This window comes from Lagopus leucura, unplaced genomic scaffold (assembly GCF_019238085.1).
Source record: "Lagopus leucura isolate 7727_CA_CO unplaced genomic scaffold, USGS_WTPT01 Super-Scaffold_100044, whole genome shotgun sequence".
Lineage (NCBI taxonomy): Eukaryota > Metazoa > Chordata > Aves > Galliformes > Phasianidae > Lagopus > Lagopus leucura.
The window spans coordinates 4,078,249-4,095,457 of record NW_024962291.1 but is presented as its reverse complement, the minus strand read 5'-3'; the positions used below and the strand labels follow the sequence as shown (position 1 = coordinate 4,095,457).

The window sequence follows — 17,209 nt, the reverse complement described above, 5'->3', positions numbered from 1 at the left end:
TTTCTGAGTCTACAGAATGAAAAGTGAAGCAAGTTTTCACTTCTGTCTACATTGAGTTTTAGAGATCGTTAGACTCTCACAAAAAAGCAGTATTCACTCAACAGTTACTGCAATCACAATGCTGTTGTTTCAGTTGATCAGAGCAAGCAGCAATTACAAAAGCAAAGAGAAACGTGACTGCTACATAATGTAGAAAATGGATAGCATCACCAACGCAAACCTCAAGCACGCTACCCAGCCTGTTATTTCCACTGTGACCAGTAAACTTCCAATACATTCTGGTGTCTGGACATTCTCAGAGAAGCGCGTCAAACTTTAGCTGAGATCTACTCTCTTGAAAAATTTGCTCCATGTGTATCATAGTCACAGACTGCCCGATGCAAAAAAGAACTAAATTTTATCATGTGCACAGGCAAGACAGAGCCCCAGTTCTTTTCATATTTCTTCTGAAAATCCTTTTCTCTGCATTGTTAGGTGTCCCAATAGTTATTGCTCTAAGATTAAGGCAACAAAGTAGCTCTATAAACAGGCATTTCTCCTCCCTTTTCCAGGTAACTGCTAGGGCTTTAGTGTAAGTAACCACAGTTACTGAATAAGAAAATATATAAGGTGTTTTAATTGATATGCCATCTAGCATGCATGGTAGCGAGGGACTAGTGGGTCAGGTCCATCTATAAAGAAAGAAGAGTACATTTAGGAATAAAAAAATTAATTATAACGGCACTCTTCAATGTAAAACACCTCTTCAATGAGGCTTCTAGGCAGCACATCACTTAAAAAACCACTGGAAAAACAGCAACAACAAGAAGCAAAATGAAACAAAAAATCCTTAGTTGAGACAAAGACGAAAACAGTCTTCATGCAACTGTCTGTTGTCTATGTGGCTAGTATTTCAGAAATCCTGCTTAGGTACATCACTACATCATTTCCAGTGTTCTGCTAATGACTATTTTACACTTATTCCCTAAACACTGGCAAAGAGACATTTTCAAATTGCTGCTCAGCATGACCTGCGAAGAGGAGACCAAGATAATAAGCAGGAAGAGACCAGGTTCATATGCTCTCTGAACAGTTCCTCCTAATGTCACCATCAGAGAGAAGATTCTGGGAAAGATGGACCATTGCTCTGACTGCACAGGACGTGTACTGTGTTCCAATGTTATGACTGCAATTTTAAGAGCAGCTACAGAGGTGAAACCACAAGATATGATGGCCACAAGCTGCAGAATGGGAAATTAAGATCAGACATTAAAATAAACTTCTTCCCCAAGCGTGCCACATGGTTAAAGCATAGTATCTAGATATCTAGAGAGGTGATACATCTCTTTCCCTGGAGGTTTTCAAAACCCATGTAGAAAAGTGTTTGGCTACCTTACTAAGTGTTGGCAGCAGCCCCGTCTCAAAACCAGATGTTGGATTGGCAAACTCAACTCCAGATCTCCCCTCCAACTAACCTGTGATTCTAAGATATAATTGATTGTATTGCATATCAGTCAAACTGCATCCTCATTGCATGGCTTCAGCTTCCTGAGTGGCCTGAAAATATTCTACTATAAGGACAGGAGGTGATTATTTTCTACCTGCATTTCCATCCTAACAGAACAGTGTAGAGGGATAAGAAATGTCATATTTAGTTATAGCTCCCTAAAATGAAAGAATTTTCCCCAGCTTTTCCATCTAATGCACACCTTTGTGACATTTACACAGTGGAGAAAAGCAGTGCAATCCTCCTGCTCCACAGTGGTTGTCAGTTAATTAGGTTAATGGTCATGCCACTAATCTTGTCCTGCACCTGGGGTCTTGGCCTATATCTATCTACAAAAGCATTACTCTGGTAGGTATACTGGTGCTCTGCAACAGCTCCTTCTACCATTTCAGTCAACAGATGCTCTGCATAAGGCAGCAATTTTAGATGGTTCCTTTACTGGACCACATGCTTTCTATTCTAAATGAAAACACTCAGCCCATCTGTAGATAGAGAAAATAAAAACCATCACTGTAATCCACAATTAATCAAGAAATTGAGTAAGGATAAACGTAGTCATGATTCCTCTATGTAAAGCATGCCAGTAATTTTATAGAAATAGTCCTGAAGGTGTTGCCTTAAAATCATCCTGAGGATAACATCAATAACTTTCAGTAAACTAGACATTTTATAAAAACTCACTTGAAAAAGTGCATGAAACAGCTTGCACAGTACTGTACTTACCAGAGATCCAACAAGTAGCAGTCCTAGAGAAACTAAGGACAGCAGGATATATGATATCACAACATTCCCAATTCTAGTTAGATCCTGCAAAACAACAGAATTGATATCATGAAGTGCTTTAAGACACAGTATAACATCTGCATATGTGTTCTTGATATTTACCATTCTTGGATTTTCCATGTAGACCAATCATATCTGTGAAAGCTTCCAACACCACCAACAGAAAAATGCCAGGCTTTCAAGAAGATTCAAATTGAAACCACATCTTAAGGTGGTTTCCACTGTGAGGACTGTTGCAGAACAATGAACATGTCCTCACCTTATATATTCCCAAAATTGAAATTCGGAATCACTGCTGGATTTTGCAGCCTGGATCCATGTTACATTGCCCCAGTCAATTTAATTTTATTCCCTGGCAGAATGCTTTGAACTATGTTTAGTACTGCTTCTGTGTTTATAGGTTCTTACATAAAACCCAGGCACAGAGGACTTTGTCATCAGGTTCATTCACAGCACTTCACTTGCAGTGAAATTCACTCCACAGTTCTGGTCATATTTAGGCACATCAGAGTTCATCCTTACTCTCAGTACTATGTGTAAAATATGATTTTAATGAACTTTAGTGTGCAAGGAAATTTACTATTTCTGATCTACCAGTAATGCTAGAGAAAATTAATAGTTAAGAGCTCTTGTTTATTTAAATGTCAAATTTGTTTGACCTTACTGTTTTCAAGTCTAAATTTATATGGTGAGTAATGCTATAATAAATAATTTTTAAAGATATACATGAACATCTGCACAGAGGCACACTTGGGTGTTCCTGTGGTGCTTTCTACAAATCACTTTCCTCCATGCTGAACTCACAGAACATTCATTTTAAGTCAAAATCTTATAAATCAGTGATTTTATGCAAGAAAAAGAAATTGTTAATGATAGATTGACTGAAAATAAGAAATAAGCAGTGCTCTGTAACGAGCTTTGATTATGCATCATAGTAAATGCAACTGAGAAAGGACAAAGCACTTCTTTTAAATAAAAAGAGCAAGTGACATGCAGCTCAAACACTTAAGGGAATACAGAAAGCAGTCTCCACTGTACTTCAGCCACAAGAGGTACTGCGTAAGATTTCCTATTTGTACTGCATAGCTTCCTTTACAAAGATTACATACAATGAATCTCAACATTCTGAGGGCAATTATATTTCATCTGATTTTTGTCAGTAGCTGCTCACCACTTAATTAATGCTCTGTCCACAATAGCAAAATCTGCACTGGGTATAATTAGCCCAGTAATTAATCAAATGAATCATACTGGTATCTGTGTCATTATGCCATAGTGAGAAGCTAAGCAATTTTACTGAGGTAGCTTTGTAGATGTAATTGTACGTGTACTCCTCATATACCTGAAATATTTTTACACGTACAGATATGTTTTAAACTGAATAAAACCAGAATTTAGTGACTGAGCATTTCACAGTTTGCATCCTTTGTGTGGATTCATCCATTTCTTTCAAGAATTTAAGCTTCTATCTCTCCCAATAAAAGGAGTTCCACGCTCTCCCTTCATGCAGATGAAGCATTATAAGGCTGATCTCTCATTGGTTTGTTTCATTTGCAATAATTTGCACAGTAGGAAAAAAATTCCTATGTTTATCTAACATCATAGCCAAAAATCTGGCCCTGTTTTTTGAAGACAAAATACGGATCTATTTTCAGAAAACATTTTCCACTATTTCAGAACACACACACACAATGCACAATCACTACATTATTAGAAACACAGATGTATTACACATTTAGTCCAAAGACATAAGCATCAACTAAGGCTACTGACAACAACCATCCCAACAGAGAGATGAGCAAAGACACTTACCCCTCCTTGATCTGACAAAAACTGTTCAAATGGGGCAAGCAAGTAAAACAGCATGTCAAAGGCATTCTGAGCTGCTGAGATGGTCCCATAAGTGCTGTACCACAGCATCATGCAGAGAAGCTGTGCAATCAATCAGACAAAAACATAATGAGTTCTCCTCATTATACATTTCTTTTCAAGACTGCATAATTAACTAATTTACTTGTCATTGAGTTTATGTTGATCATCATTGTTGCTTTAAGAATTCAGGTATTTTCCAGACTCTAATTTCACAAAAATAGAAAGATGAGTGATAAATGCTCAGCCAGCATGATCTAGATGCTTATCAATGAGAACAGAAAGCTTACTCTGATCTACACTAGCAAAATGACTGTACCTCTAAAGAGCAATGACCCCTCTGACTTCTGAATTTTCAGAATTACTACTTTTAAATCAAAACTGGAATTCAGTGAACTTTTTATATTATTAAAATGTATATCTCGCACTATGCAAAACTTTCACAAATAGCCTTGTCCAAATACTTATCCCTATAAAAACACACATACTGAAGCATTTCATTTCAATCACTTAAGGTTGCCGTATACTACACAATTAACACAAAATAATAAAAGCAATAACATTATATTTAATGCTCTCACAGAACTCACTTCCTATCTCAAAAGACTTTAAAAAGGATGCACTACTCAGACCATTTTTCAATGAGACTGTTATTTACCCTCATATAAATCAGTTGCAGAAGATTCATCTGTTGTGAGATGGTGAGATTTTTAAAAGGGAAGAGAATGAGACAAGAGACTGGGAAACCCAAAGCAGGGGCTGTTAGCAAAGAAAGGGTGAGGCAGGTGGCTGCAGAAATAAGACAACTACAGTTAAATCCACTGTTATGTCCACCATGAATCCTGCAAAGCCAGGAAAGCTTATAAGAAGCGTCCCATCATTTCAAAGCGACAAGAAGCTTCCTTACCAGTATCTGAGAGAGGACAAACAGATACATGCTGTCTCCAGTCATTAATCCATTCCACCAGGCAGCCCAAGCAAGCAGTGCAGTTTTCTGGGTGGTTTTCAGCGACTGCTCCTTCCTGTTCAGCTGTTCTTGTTGCTCTTGAGCTTCACCCATTGACTCCATCACAGCTGGATTGTAAAGACCTTCACATGAAAACAACACGTGCAGGGAATGAATAGCACATAACCCTGCAGCCACTGCGAATGCTGCTGGAGCTATTGTTTTCCTAAAGACGATGGGTACCTCTCAGTTCTGCATCACTAAGTGCAGCTCAGGGTTGCGAGCGTCACAATCTATTAGCATAGCTGTATTCACCTGCCTTTGTCAGAAAAAAGCGAGTGTGGGTGGATAAATTATTTTCCTCTTTCTTTCCAGAGGGGCAGATCCTAGGCTTTGTTGTTAATACATTCTCATTTACATTGCTGCACCTTTTTGTTTTCTACTCTTAAAGTAACCATCTATCCTACTTTCTAGTTCCAGCCACATGGTGGCATTTTGTTCCTCCCTGCCTCAGTTTCTTCCTTTCCCATTATTTCTCTTTGCCTAATGTGATTAAAAAATTCTGAGATAGAGACTCATGCTTACATGTGTCTCCGTAGCTCTGGATTTTGGCTAGGTGTCCTATGGCACTAATAAAGGACAAATTATAATAACCTACTTTTTGGCTGGATTTGTATCTAGGAGTTATTTGATAACACTGCAGTGCTATTTCATTTAATGGACATATGCACTGGTGCGGTGAACTCCTCAGCAGCATTATTTTAAACATAATGCGTAGACAATAATTAAGATAATAATTAGATAAAAGATCAGACCCATCTGAAGTAAGTACTAGTGATCTACATCATTCCACGTGAGCAAAATCCCAAGGTTGCCCTATCCACAATATTATCCTTAAGCCAAAGCAAGCCATGAGTGCCCCAAGTAATGGCAACATTGTTGGCCTTCCTGTGGTTTGTGGAGGTGAGGTTTCTACTGAATGCTTCCTTCAGGTATTTCTCTCCATGTGTCAGAATAGTCATAATGTCAGAAAAGCATTCATAAATGAGGCACAACTCTAATTAGGCAAATGAAACATTCATGGCATCAGTCTGGACATCGGTATGACAAAGATTCAGGGAAATGCACTGTTTAATCTCTAAATCATGACAGCGGACAGGAACACGGGCTTTTAATTTCTAAGAGATTTTTATTCCCACTCTGTGGCTGTTTTCTCTCCCTTCACTGAAATAGACCTTATGACATCCCTGCATAAATGAACAAGGCACTTGGGAAACATTAATGATTTTCTACAATGCTCTCTATTCCCTTAGCTGCCCCAAACCAAAAAGGTCGTCAGTGTGTACTACCCAGTACTTATGCAAGACATCAGGTTACTTGTTTCTTCTATTCAAACTATCTCCACTCAGTTTGTGATGGGGAATAGCCTAAGAAGGCTGTGAGGGGTCTAAGTGGTTCTGGGTAGTTATTTTCACCATCTTTTTGCAGGTATTTCTCAGGAAGTATGAAAATGCACATCTAGATACACACACTCAGCTATACAAGCTGTACACCATAGGTATATGTGGAATTAACTGATAGACTATTAGCCAGGGAAGACTCAGCACAGCAATCAGCACCAATACCATCTTTTTCATATTAAACATATGCCAATAAAACATGGAAATAGATGAAAGTAAAAAGGTAAAAATAGACAACAACAATTCCAGCCTGTATTTCTCACAGTGGTAAATTTCTCTTCACTTTCATCTGTACACCTCAAATGCTGGAAGACATGAGCTATAAAGTAGCACTTGTTAATAAAAAGCAGGCAGTTTGTGGAATACAGCTGAAGAGGTCAAGGGAAATCTGTGCCCATCCCTCAGGGTCCAGCCAGTAACGAACAGAGTCTGATGACACCCCCTCCAAGAAACGTACAGAGCCCAGATACAGTCCTTTTTGTCCACAGACACTGACTACCCATTTAACATCCCTGATACCATGACACATAGAGCTAAACTCAATGACTGCCAAGATGACAACATAGCAGCCATGTCTCTAGTCATGGCTGCCTAAACACCTTCAATGTTGACAAGAACAAAGGGGAAAACCCCTGTTACTATCTGTCAGTTCTTTTCTGATTTTGCTTGTTTGTGGAATGGTCATTCTGTTTTGTAACTAGAAGTTGAAATTTAGCGGGGACAGAAAATTGATGCTAGAAATTATTTTTGCCAACCATGTAGGAAGACATTCACGTGGCTAAGATAAACATACAGAATTGTCTATCTAAATACTTTATTGTGACTTCGAGTCTCTAACCTTCTGTTTTTACCAAACACGTTTTAAGTCCTACTTTTCCTCCATCAGCATTAAATAATGCACCTCAGTCCATGAGCATGGCTGATAAACCCATTAATTTACTGTTTTTCTAAGCCTTTGTGATGGCTTTTGTTGGATGCACTTTCCAAAAGCTTCACTAAAATATCTGCAAAGCAGAAATAAAATACCTTTTGGAAGACATCCAGAGAACACAGATTCCAAGCTCAGCTTTCAACTCTTTCTTATAAATTCATAAAGTTTCAAAGACTTTTTTTTTTCTTTTAACAGACCAAAACCTCATTCACTTTGTTATGCAGGTAAATAGAATTTTTACATTTCGTACCTGTTAGAGCCTGAGATTTTTACAAGGCCACTTCTGCCTAAGTTGGAAACAGAACCCTGACACTAAACGACGATGTTAAGGCCACTTGACCACAGGCCTTTTGGAACAAAGACGTCAAAGTTAGGGAGGTTCTGGATCTGTAATCATGGAGATCTATGCCCCTCCAGAGCCAAGAAGCTTAATTTCCAGAATTCCAGTGTTGTCTAGCAACAGATGTACAATTGTAGGAGTCATGTTCTTATGGCTGCCCAATAGAAGTAATCTATTGTCCTTCATATCATTTCTACTCTGAGGTAGAAATCTGCTCCATGAACCTAAGAGCCAAGGACTCCTGCTCTGCTGAAACGTTATTGTTTATCTGCTGCCAGCAGTTTCCTTTCACTAATACAGTAAAAAAAAAATAATAAAAAAAAAGACACACCAAGTCAAGAACACAAATAATGGAGAAATGTCAGAATCCATACATATTATGATAAACATACATATTGAGATTATTGTCTTCAGCAAACAAAGAATTAAAACTGGATTCATTCAAGTTCACAAAAAACCCCCAAACATTACAATTCCAAATCACAGATCTTTACAAACATAATGATGCCTACCTAAGATTTTGTACTGATTTAACTGTATCAGCTTTAAATTATATTTCAATTATCAAACTTGATATCACAATCCTATATTGCTGTATTATTTTCTCTAGCAGGCTATAATTTCTTTCACTGCACAGTTTAGGTAATATGAGTGAGATATCAACAAAGGTCAGTGTGAAGGTCTTGAGACAGCTGATAAGAATGACACCCCATCCAGAAAAAAACAATTAAGCCTTACTTGATAGTGATTTGATTGACAGCAAATTGCAACATCCACATGATAGCCTTATGAATTTCTACATCATGGAAATATGGATTCAAATTCCACCAATACTTCTCCTTTGACACAGGGCTATATTTGCTAGAAAAATCAATTGGAAGAACCAAAATGTCTCAGACATCTATATCAAGTGTATGGCTTATTAAAGCAACTTAAAATTTTAGAACAGCACCATGAACTTAAACATCACTCCTGATCTTTCAGTCAAACTAAGTGAAGCATCCATCTTGCATTCTTTTCCTAAACACAGCCATCAGTACAAGTCGCCAAAAATAAATCCCAAGATCATGTATCTAGGCTGTACTTCATAATGATTAAGAAATCATTATTTCAGGGCAGACATCACCAAGAAAAATAGGGTCACTTCTTAGTGTGGGTGCTGTCCTACACTAAGGGCAGGAATCTTTGGGCAGGATAGGAATAGGCAGGGAATCAATGAACTGTTGAGTCACATCCTAGATGCGCAAACTAGAAGAGAGAAATGGCCTCACCTACATTGCCAGCTCTCTAGTTCCAGCAGTCAGCAAGCTGTAAGCAGCTCAACTGCACTGTCCCAAGCATGCATTATGTGTGAGGAGGATCCATGTCCCTCCAAACCTGCCTACATCTTCATGACAGCTGTGTTTGGCAAGAATTCACACTGAACAATGGGTCTGGAGTCAGGAAGCATTGATAACCACGAATGTGCCGGCTATGCCTCATAGTCAGCAAAATTATCAACACTGTATATCACAGACCTAAATCTACATATAGCCTCTCCACCTTTAAGTATCCACATGCAATAATCCATTGAAATTATTGTCTCAGATTTCCATCCAGCTGCTAGGGAGACCTGCCATCAATTAGAGAATAATAAATGAACGCGTTCTACTGAGATGAGCCAGCAAAGATCATTTTCACAGGCACTGAAACGGCATATGCAGGACACAGTCCTGGCTATGCACTTCATACATCCTGTTAAATCTGAAAGTCATGAGACACTGATTGCAGGGAAATCCAGATAATGTCAAGACACTTCTAAGATGAATGAACTGCTTCAGAGTGCACGTGAACATGATGTAGCTTGCACTGGAGTACAATAGAACAACTCATCCACTCACGAAACAGAGCTCTAGGATAAAGATACCAGTTCAGAGGACATTCTCTGTTTTGCTTGCAACATGATGCATGAGAAGGATGAAAACAGAATAATAAGCTTCTGGACCAAGAAACAAACATTTCTTTTGCACTACAATAGTACGGGAGAAGGCAGATACGAGGAAGGAGAAGTATTGTACTTACATAGCAGAAAACTTGTGTACTCACATTCCTCTCTCCACAGGAAATCAGCTGTGAGGTCACTAACCTACAACTCAAACTTTTACTAAACTTCTTTACAAGCTGGTAATCTCACACATTAAGTAGATAAACATAATGGCTGATGTCATAACTCTTTATAGATGTATACAATTCACCATATGCAGGAAAGGCTGCTTTTCCTTCACATCCTCTGCATTCTTAAGTCATCTGACAAGTTACGTTAAAAACTACGCTCAAGATCCAGTCAGCTGTGTTGAAAGCAGTGGGAATACTATTTCATACTCCTGTAGTAATATTAAGAATGCATCTCTTTCTACCTCCTCTATTATTGATTTTCTTTGTACCGTCTCCACTAAGATACTTCTACTCTATTTGATCACTGATCTGCTGTGTTTCCAAGTGCCTCATATTCTTATCTTTCCCAAATAAATAATAATAAAAAAAATATAATAAAGAATAAAAAAATCACTGGAAGAGCAGCATGTAGGCCCTAAAAGTAGCCCAATTAGGACCTGCAAAGAATAACAACCTCTAGAGCACCTTATAATTACCTGCTACTGCATTCCTGGAGTTAGAAGGGATTTACAACAATGTCACTCAAGTAAATACCTGTAATTCCACTCTGGAAAAAAGTCCAAATTCTAGCTGCCATGAAACTGTTATTGCTACATCTTACGTTTGTAGTGCAAAACCACACAGAGAGCTATTTTGGAAGACACTATGCAGCTTAACTCAAACACTAACTTTAACAGATACACGTATGTGTCCAACTCTGTAAGGCACCCAGGTAACCCCAAAAACCCTTTTGCATCTAACTGGAAGCCAGTTAGATTTATCTAACACTTCAAAGAGAGCAAACTGCAATCTCATGTTTCATTCTTTTCTGTGACAGAGTCTATAGAGACAAATCCAAGTAAGAGGTCCAAACAACTGTAGCTACCACCTCTGACAGAACACAGAGGAATGGAAAGCTCACTGGGACTCAATCTCTTACGTAGTCAGAAGAATCCAGCTTTTGATTTCCAATGCTTTTTGTTTGCATTAAGCGTATCTGCTCTGTACCATTACAGTTATCTGGGCCAAGCTGTAGGCATTCACAGATAAGTGGGGAACAACTGAAAATGTGTAACATCAAGGGATTCTACGTGGGAAAGATGCACACTTTTGCTAGAATGATCACACTGGAAGTTACCAAGAGCAGTGGTATTTAATTTGGTGTGTTTGGCTCCTAACTTGATATGCCCATCAAGAGAATGGAAACTGCTCTGGGCTCTTAATGACACTGTTTCAGGTTCTCCACAGATTCAAAAAAATACCACCCCATGAAGCTGGGCTGACTGTGTGCGTGTGTGTGCATGCACACATCACCTGCATCAGCTGAAAATGAAAGAGTTCATCTGTTCTTTGAAAGATCAAACACCAGAAGAGAAGTTTGTGGAAAATGCTGTGATGACTATGCAAACCACAGATTTCAAACCAAGCCTGTAGAGAGTATGTTCACAAATACAAAGTGCCTATCTCTTATTGCTTAGTCCATGAAGAACCGTGCTTCAGTTCTTCCTTCTGAATGAAAAACACAGAAATTGATGATAAAATATCTCCCATTTCTGTACCATTACAAAAACAAAAACACCCCAAACCTTATACACTGCATTGCCCCTCTCAAACATTGGGGAAAATGTTTACCATTACATGATAGCAGATAATCCCTAAAAAGCATAATTTTCCCTTTGCATTTGATTGCCTGTGAGTGGTAGTTAGAGCATTTAAAAGCCAGTAGCTTTCATTCTGAGAAAGGCTGATATTCACTGAAGTTCTTGAGACAGAAGTGCAGAAAGGGAAACGGCTATTTTCTACTAGTCAGGTAAAGCACAAGAGATTTGCACACTTCAAGGCCAGTTAGTAGAATACTGCTTAAAGCAAAATGATGACCAAAATGCAGAGACACATCAAAAGAAAAGAAAACAAGGAGAAAAGTCAAACACAAAAGCAATCAAACCATGCAGCAAACTGAGTATTTCTAGGTCACCATGTCTCCCCTTTCACTGGTAAGGCTTTTTAAATGACTTTTAGACAAATTTCTTCTCTACTTGAGATAAGTTCTGTTAAAAGAATACACGGCCTTTTCCCTGCTAGTGAGCTGCAAAGCTCCATCCATAAATGGCTTATTCTCATATCTGAAAGAACAGGAATCTGCTACCAGAGTGTGCAGGGAGAATAGTTGCCTTTCCACTCAGCAGCTCCCTGCTGAACTGTTGAGTCACACATTTTCTCTGCATTCATTTTCACACTGCTCCCACTCAGTCCACCTGCCACTTCATCTGGAATGGGTGGGAGGAGAAAAAAAGAGGTTAAGCAAGAAAAAAATGTTCACCCAGGACCATTATTACAATACTGCAGGGTCATGTACGTGAGCAAGCCTGCTAGCTGCTAGGTAGGGATGGAGAAAAGAAACATCAGATTGCAACATAAACTGCTTCTCTCTCTTCTTCTTCCACAAGAGATTGGTCAGTGAACAAATGGCAGATCTCAACTGATTCCCAATCACTCACTGATTAAATGCCCCTGCTGACTTGTTCTGTTAATGTGGGGCTTCATATCAAACTTAAGGCTTTCCTCCTTTTCTCTGACTTTTCAAGATGGCTGTGATTTTTTTTCTCAACGGTTCAACAGACACTGCGAAGCAATTGCCTGGCTGTCACAGTGAACTGCCACAATGACAAGTGCCAATACCTTCTGGATAGATCCCAGCTCCGAAGGTTATCTTTAGCTGAGCTGCTGCATGGAAATGTCAATCAGTTCCAATTTCTTCTTTAAATTGAATAATACGAAGAGAAAAATCTTAGCCACTTTTTTGTGATTGATTTCTATGAAAGCTACAACAGAAGTCAACACCACTTACTTTCTGATAAGTTTCAGTGTGAAAAAGAGACTTACCAGTGATGAGATACTTGTTTATCATTGCTATCCTGGGTACAGGTGTATGGGTACTATGTTAGGTAGTACAGTTAGGTAGTACAGCTAAACAGATACATTTAAAGAAATATTATTTCCATATTAATTTAAATGGATTTTTAAACACTGCAATTTTTGATGTCACACAGAAAAAAATATAAAATCCCAGAAGATCCAGTTTCAGAAGTTGTTCCAAAAAGCACCTCTGAAACCGACTTTCAGACTAAACCAGGATAATTGTGAAGCACCACCTGGAGTACTACACCCTGGCCTGGGGACCCCAAGTCAGGAAGGATGTAAAGCTTTTGGAAAGGATCCAGAGGAAGCTCGCAGTGATCATCAGAGGGCTGGAACAACTCTCCTATGAAGACAGACTGAGGGAACTTGGTTTATTCTGTCTAGAGAAGTTTCAAGGAGACCTCAATTACAACCTTTCCATATTTAAAGGGAGCTATAAAAAGGAAGGAAATCAACTTTTTACAAGGATAGAAAGTGATATGACAAGGGGAAATGGTTTTAAACTACAGAAGAAGAGATTTAGATTAGATGTCAAGGGGATATTTTTCACAGAGACAGAGGTGAAGTGCTGAAAAAAGACTGCCCAGAGAGGCTGTGGGTGTCCCATTCCTGGAGGTGTTCAAGGCCAGGCTAAATGGCACCCTGGTCAACCTGATCTAGTGCTTGATTGAGTGGCAGGCAACTCTGCCCATGGCAGAGGTGTTAGAACTAGATAACCTTTGAGGTCCCTTTCAACCCAAGCCATTCTGTGATATAATTCTATGATTCTCAGACTACCCAGTAGAAAAATTAAGAATTAGATAATTTTGTTTTCTAAGGCAGATCTAGTGCTTGAGAAAATAAGACTGTTTCACTTGTGAGAAAGTCTCTTCTTTGCAAATGTTTGCGCCCTTGGTAATTCTTCTGGTTCTTCTTCTTCCCAATCTAAGAGTTTAGTGACATCGTTTCAATACGCCTTTCTGTATGAACTCTTCCCTAAGTTCATGGGCTCATCGTTTGGTTTGAGAAATTGTTCATGAAAAAATATGACAGAGGGGAAAAGAAATACACGAAAGAGAAAAGCAAAACTCAAAAATGTTCTCAAAGTTCCTTGCTTCTGTAAATCTGTTGTTTCAAATAAATTAAAGTTTCTCTGGTCTATGAAGTCATTGCTGAAGAGGGAAAGATGCATTCTGTCATCAGAGACTTTGTTGCAGTGGAATGGTGAGACTCAGAAACCTTGTTTGGGCTGCTGCCAAACTCTTCCTGCCTTAGGTAAAATCAGATACTCAAAACAGCACTCCTTCCAAAGGCAGAGCCCTGCACGATGCTACTGGCTGCTTAATATAACAAGACCATCTAGTATGATAAATTTATCATCTGGTAATTCTTGGTCATCTCACCCGATCTCTAGTCTGTAATCATTTACATTGAAGTTGAAAGGGCAAATCAGCTCACAACACCCTTTGCTGATAAGAATCTAGCTCAGGTGTAAGCCCTTCTTACACGGGACTGAGAGGAAAGTTCTTTGCTCTATCAGCTCTTTGCTCTAGAAAGAGAGGCCTTTCAGTTCAGCAAAGATGAAACACTAGGAACCATCAGAAATAATGGATTGTTAAATAGAGGAACCAAATGGAAAGTATACGATAGCTACTGTACCATCTGCTCGGGTCTCATTTTCCTCCAGTACTGTATATAAATCACTATGCTTCTACTGATAGTGGGGGAGTTTCTCTGAATTTCTAATGGAAAGTTAGTTATGCCCTTGCCCTCACATAAATCTTACTCCCACTATTAAATCAAATACACAAGAGATCTTTCCTGAAAGATCTACTAAAGCTCACAGGTCTTAAGGAAAGGATGTGTTGTTAAGCAGCGTCCTTTTCTCCTGGGAAACCTGTCAAGTTAAAAGATATACTATTTCTCATGGCAGTTAGGGCTCCTAGAGCAGTGTTTGGTTCAAAACAATTAAAATATTAAATAGTGTCAAATTGCTGCACTTGAAAAGTGAATGCAGACCCTTGGTGGGCAGGGGCTGTGAATATTAACTTCCATCACACCCACACATAATTAGCATTTGCTATCTTTCAATCAGGGCTCTATTCAAAGCTTCTTTTGTTGGTTTTTATTTTCTGTACAAGGCTTTCTCCTTTTTATCCCTATTAACCCCTTTACAGAAGTTCTTTTTGATTACTGCTTAACAATTGACTGCATTTTTGAAACATGTATAAAAAACCATTTCTTTGATATGGTGTTTTCTTCAAAGTTTTTCAAGTGCATGGTAATAAATGTCGTTTTTTTTTTTTTTGAGGGAGAAAGTGTGGGGAGGGGGAGGGGGGCATGTATTTGGATTTTTACAAGCACACTGCAAGTTGACTTTCAGCTGAGTTCGTGTGCCAGTCAGAAAACACCATTTAACAGCAAAAATTGAAATGCACAAAGCAGCTCTGTAATTCTATAGCTCAAGATCTACTGCTTAGACTACTAATGGATCAGGCTTGCATGGGCAACATAGCTGGGAAGAACTGTCAACAGTGCAAGAAAAAATGCAGATTTAGCTGCACAGGGTTTAATCCTCTTTCGAGGCAGAATAATCAACTCTCCCAGCTCAAATCCAAATGATTGCTTTCGTGCCTTTTACCACAGCAGGCACGTCCAGCCCATGGGCCACATGCAGCCCAGCACAGCACACGGTGCAGCCGGGCACTCACCCTGCACTGTCATGGCAACCCTGACCATCACGGGCTCTGCCCCCATTGAGTGGCTCAGCCCGGCCCTGGGGCGTGCACCCATTGCTCACCAACACCAAACATGAACGTGCAATTGGCACTGCTGATGAGCCGAAATGGGGGGGACACGGGGAGGGCACAGTGAAGTGCTAGCTCAGGTTATGGCAAATAACTTTATATGATTTGAGATACTGGCTAAACATAGTCCTGTGAACAGTGAAAAATACGCTGCCTGGTTTTCAGTTTTGATTCAAGAATTTGAGAACAGGTTACAAGATGGTCAGAAAAATCATTAAAGTTTTAACTTCATTTCAAGTTGACAAATACTTTTTTGGAAATGAATGTATAGTTGCAATTGGATGTTCAATTAAAAAAAAACATATCTGATCATGTCTCTTTAACAGACTTTTATAATAGAAAAATACCCCTTATCTTCTCATCCCTCATCTGCCTCAATCACTTCTTATTCATGTCATTGCTTTTTGATAGTATTGAAGCATGAGAGAAGGGCCCCACAGCAAAAGATGAGAAAAGAGCTTCACGGGAACTGGAGATAGAGATAGAGATAGCTTCCAGAAGTAAATATGTAGAGGTTGTTAGAAGAATGATGATTGCAGCCACTGGCACTGAGACAATGGGGGGGATAGAGAACATAAAGTTAAGAGTTTGAGAACAGCCCAGGACGCCCAGCAGGGAGGTGATGAGATGTCCTCAGGGCAGGCTAGAACTGGATCTGGGGCTGCCCCTCCTGCAGGGTCAGAAGTTTACAGTGAGAAAGACTACGAGCCTTCGTGAGGAAGACTATGTTTCTTCATCCCAAGACCACCAGGAGACGACCCCCATGTACACATGTGGGACGGGGAGGATCTGCATGCTAATGGGTTCTCAGAAATCTAATGACTATGTATCCGAATTATGTATTAGTTCAGCCTATATCTTTCGCATACTTTCTCCTCACCATGTGCAAGTCAGGCGGATCTATCCCCCTTGCACCCAGCTTATGTGCACCACTGAAATAAACATACCTGCTCTATATCCTTAATCTGGCTATAGAGTTTGATCTCTGCATGTCAGGTACAAAAAGAGTAAAATTTCATCAGAAATCTCTGATGAGCTCACTAAGAATTGCTACCACTTCCATCGAATCAGACATTTCTGCATCAGATTCATAAAAACAAGGTCCCATATCCCACCAGTTTTATGTTTCTGTTGCTCTTCTTTTTTTTTTTCTTTTTTACAATTTTAATAAGAACACCCATGAACTGCACGATAGGCTTAGAAGGGCCTCAATGCATACAAAAACAAGCAAAATACCAACAAAAAAAGCTGCAATAATTTTATATCAGTCAAACAGCTCTGTGGTACTAGAGTCAATTAGAAATTTAAAAGAAAAGTGCATTCTGGTTTCACACACTTCTGAAAATATTTGATTTTGCTAATACCATCATTTGTACTGGCATTAGCACACTTGTATTACCCACAAAAGCATATTTCTTCTTGCATGCAAAGAACTTCTGCAGCTGTAATGCAAATACCACTTTGCATTTCTAATTTCTTTTGAGCTACATCTTAGCCTGCTGTCCCATAGGTCTCGTACCCATCTCCTGCTCTGGGGTATGACATTGAAGCCGTTG

At 39.1% G+C, this 17,209-nt stretch overlaps 1 protein-coding gene across 2 annotated transcripts in view; it reads right to left on the bottom strand.

Moving 5' to 3' along the window:
* The window catches only part of PTPN5 (protein tyrosine phosphatase non-receptor type 5), an 81,919-nt gene that overhangs the window by 27,068 nt on the left and 37,642 nt on the right, over positions 1-17,209 (bottom strand). For both annotated transcript variants that reach the window (XM_042884538.1, XM_042884539.1), the window contains exons 3-5: positions 5,046-5,227; positions 4,082-4,201; positions 2,210-2,293 (exon numbers count right to left, since the gene is read on the bottom strand). In XM_042884538.1, coding sequence (XP_042740472.1) covers positions 2,210-2,293; positions 4,082-4,201; positions 5,046-5,207 — 366 coding nt within the window. In that variant the 5' untranslated portion in view covers positions 5,208-5,227. The remainder of the gene's footprint in view (positions 1-2,209; positions 2,294-4,081; positions 4,202-5,045; positions 5,228-17,209) is intronic.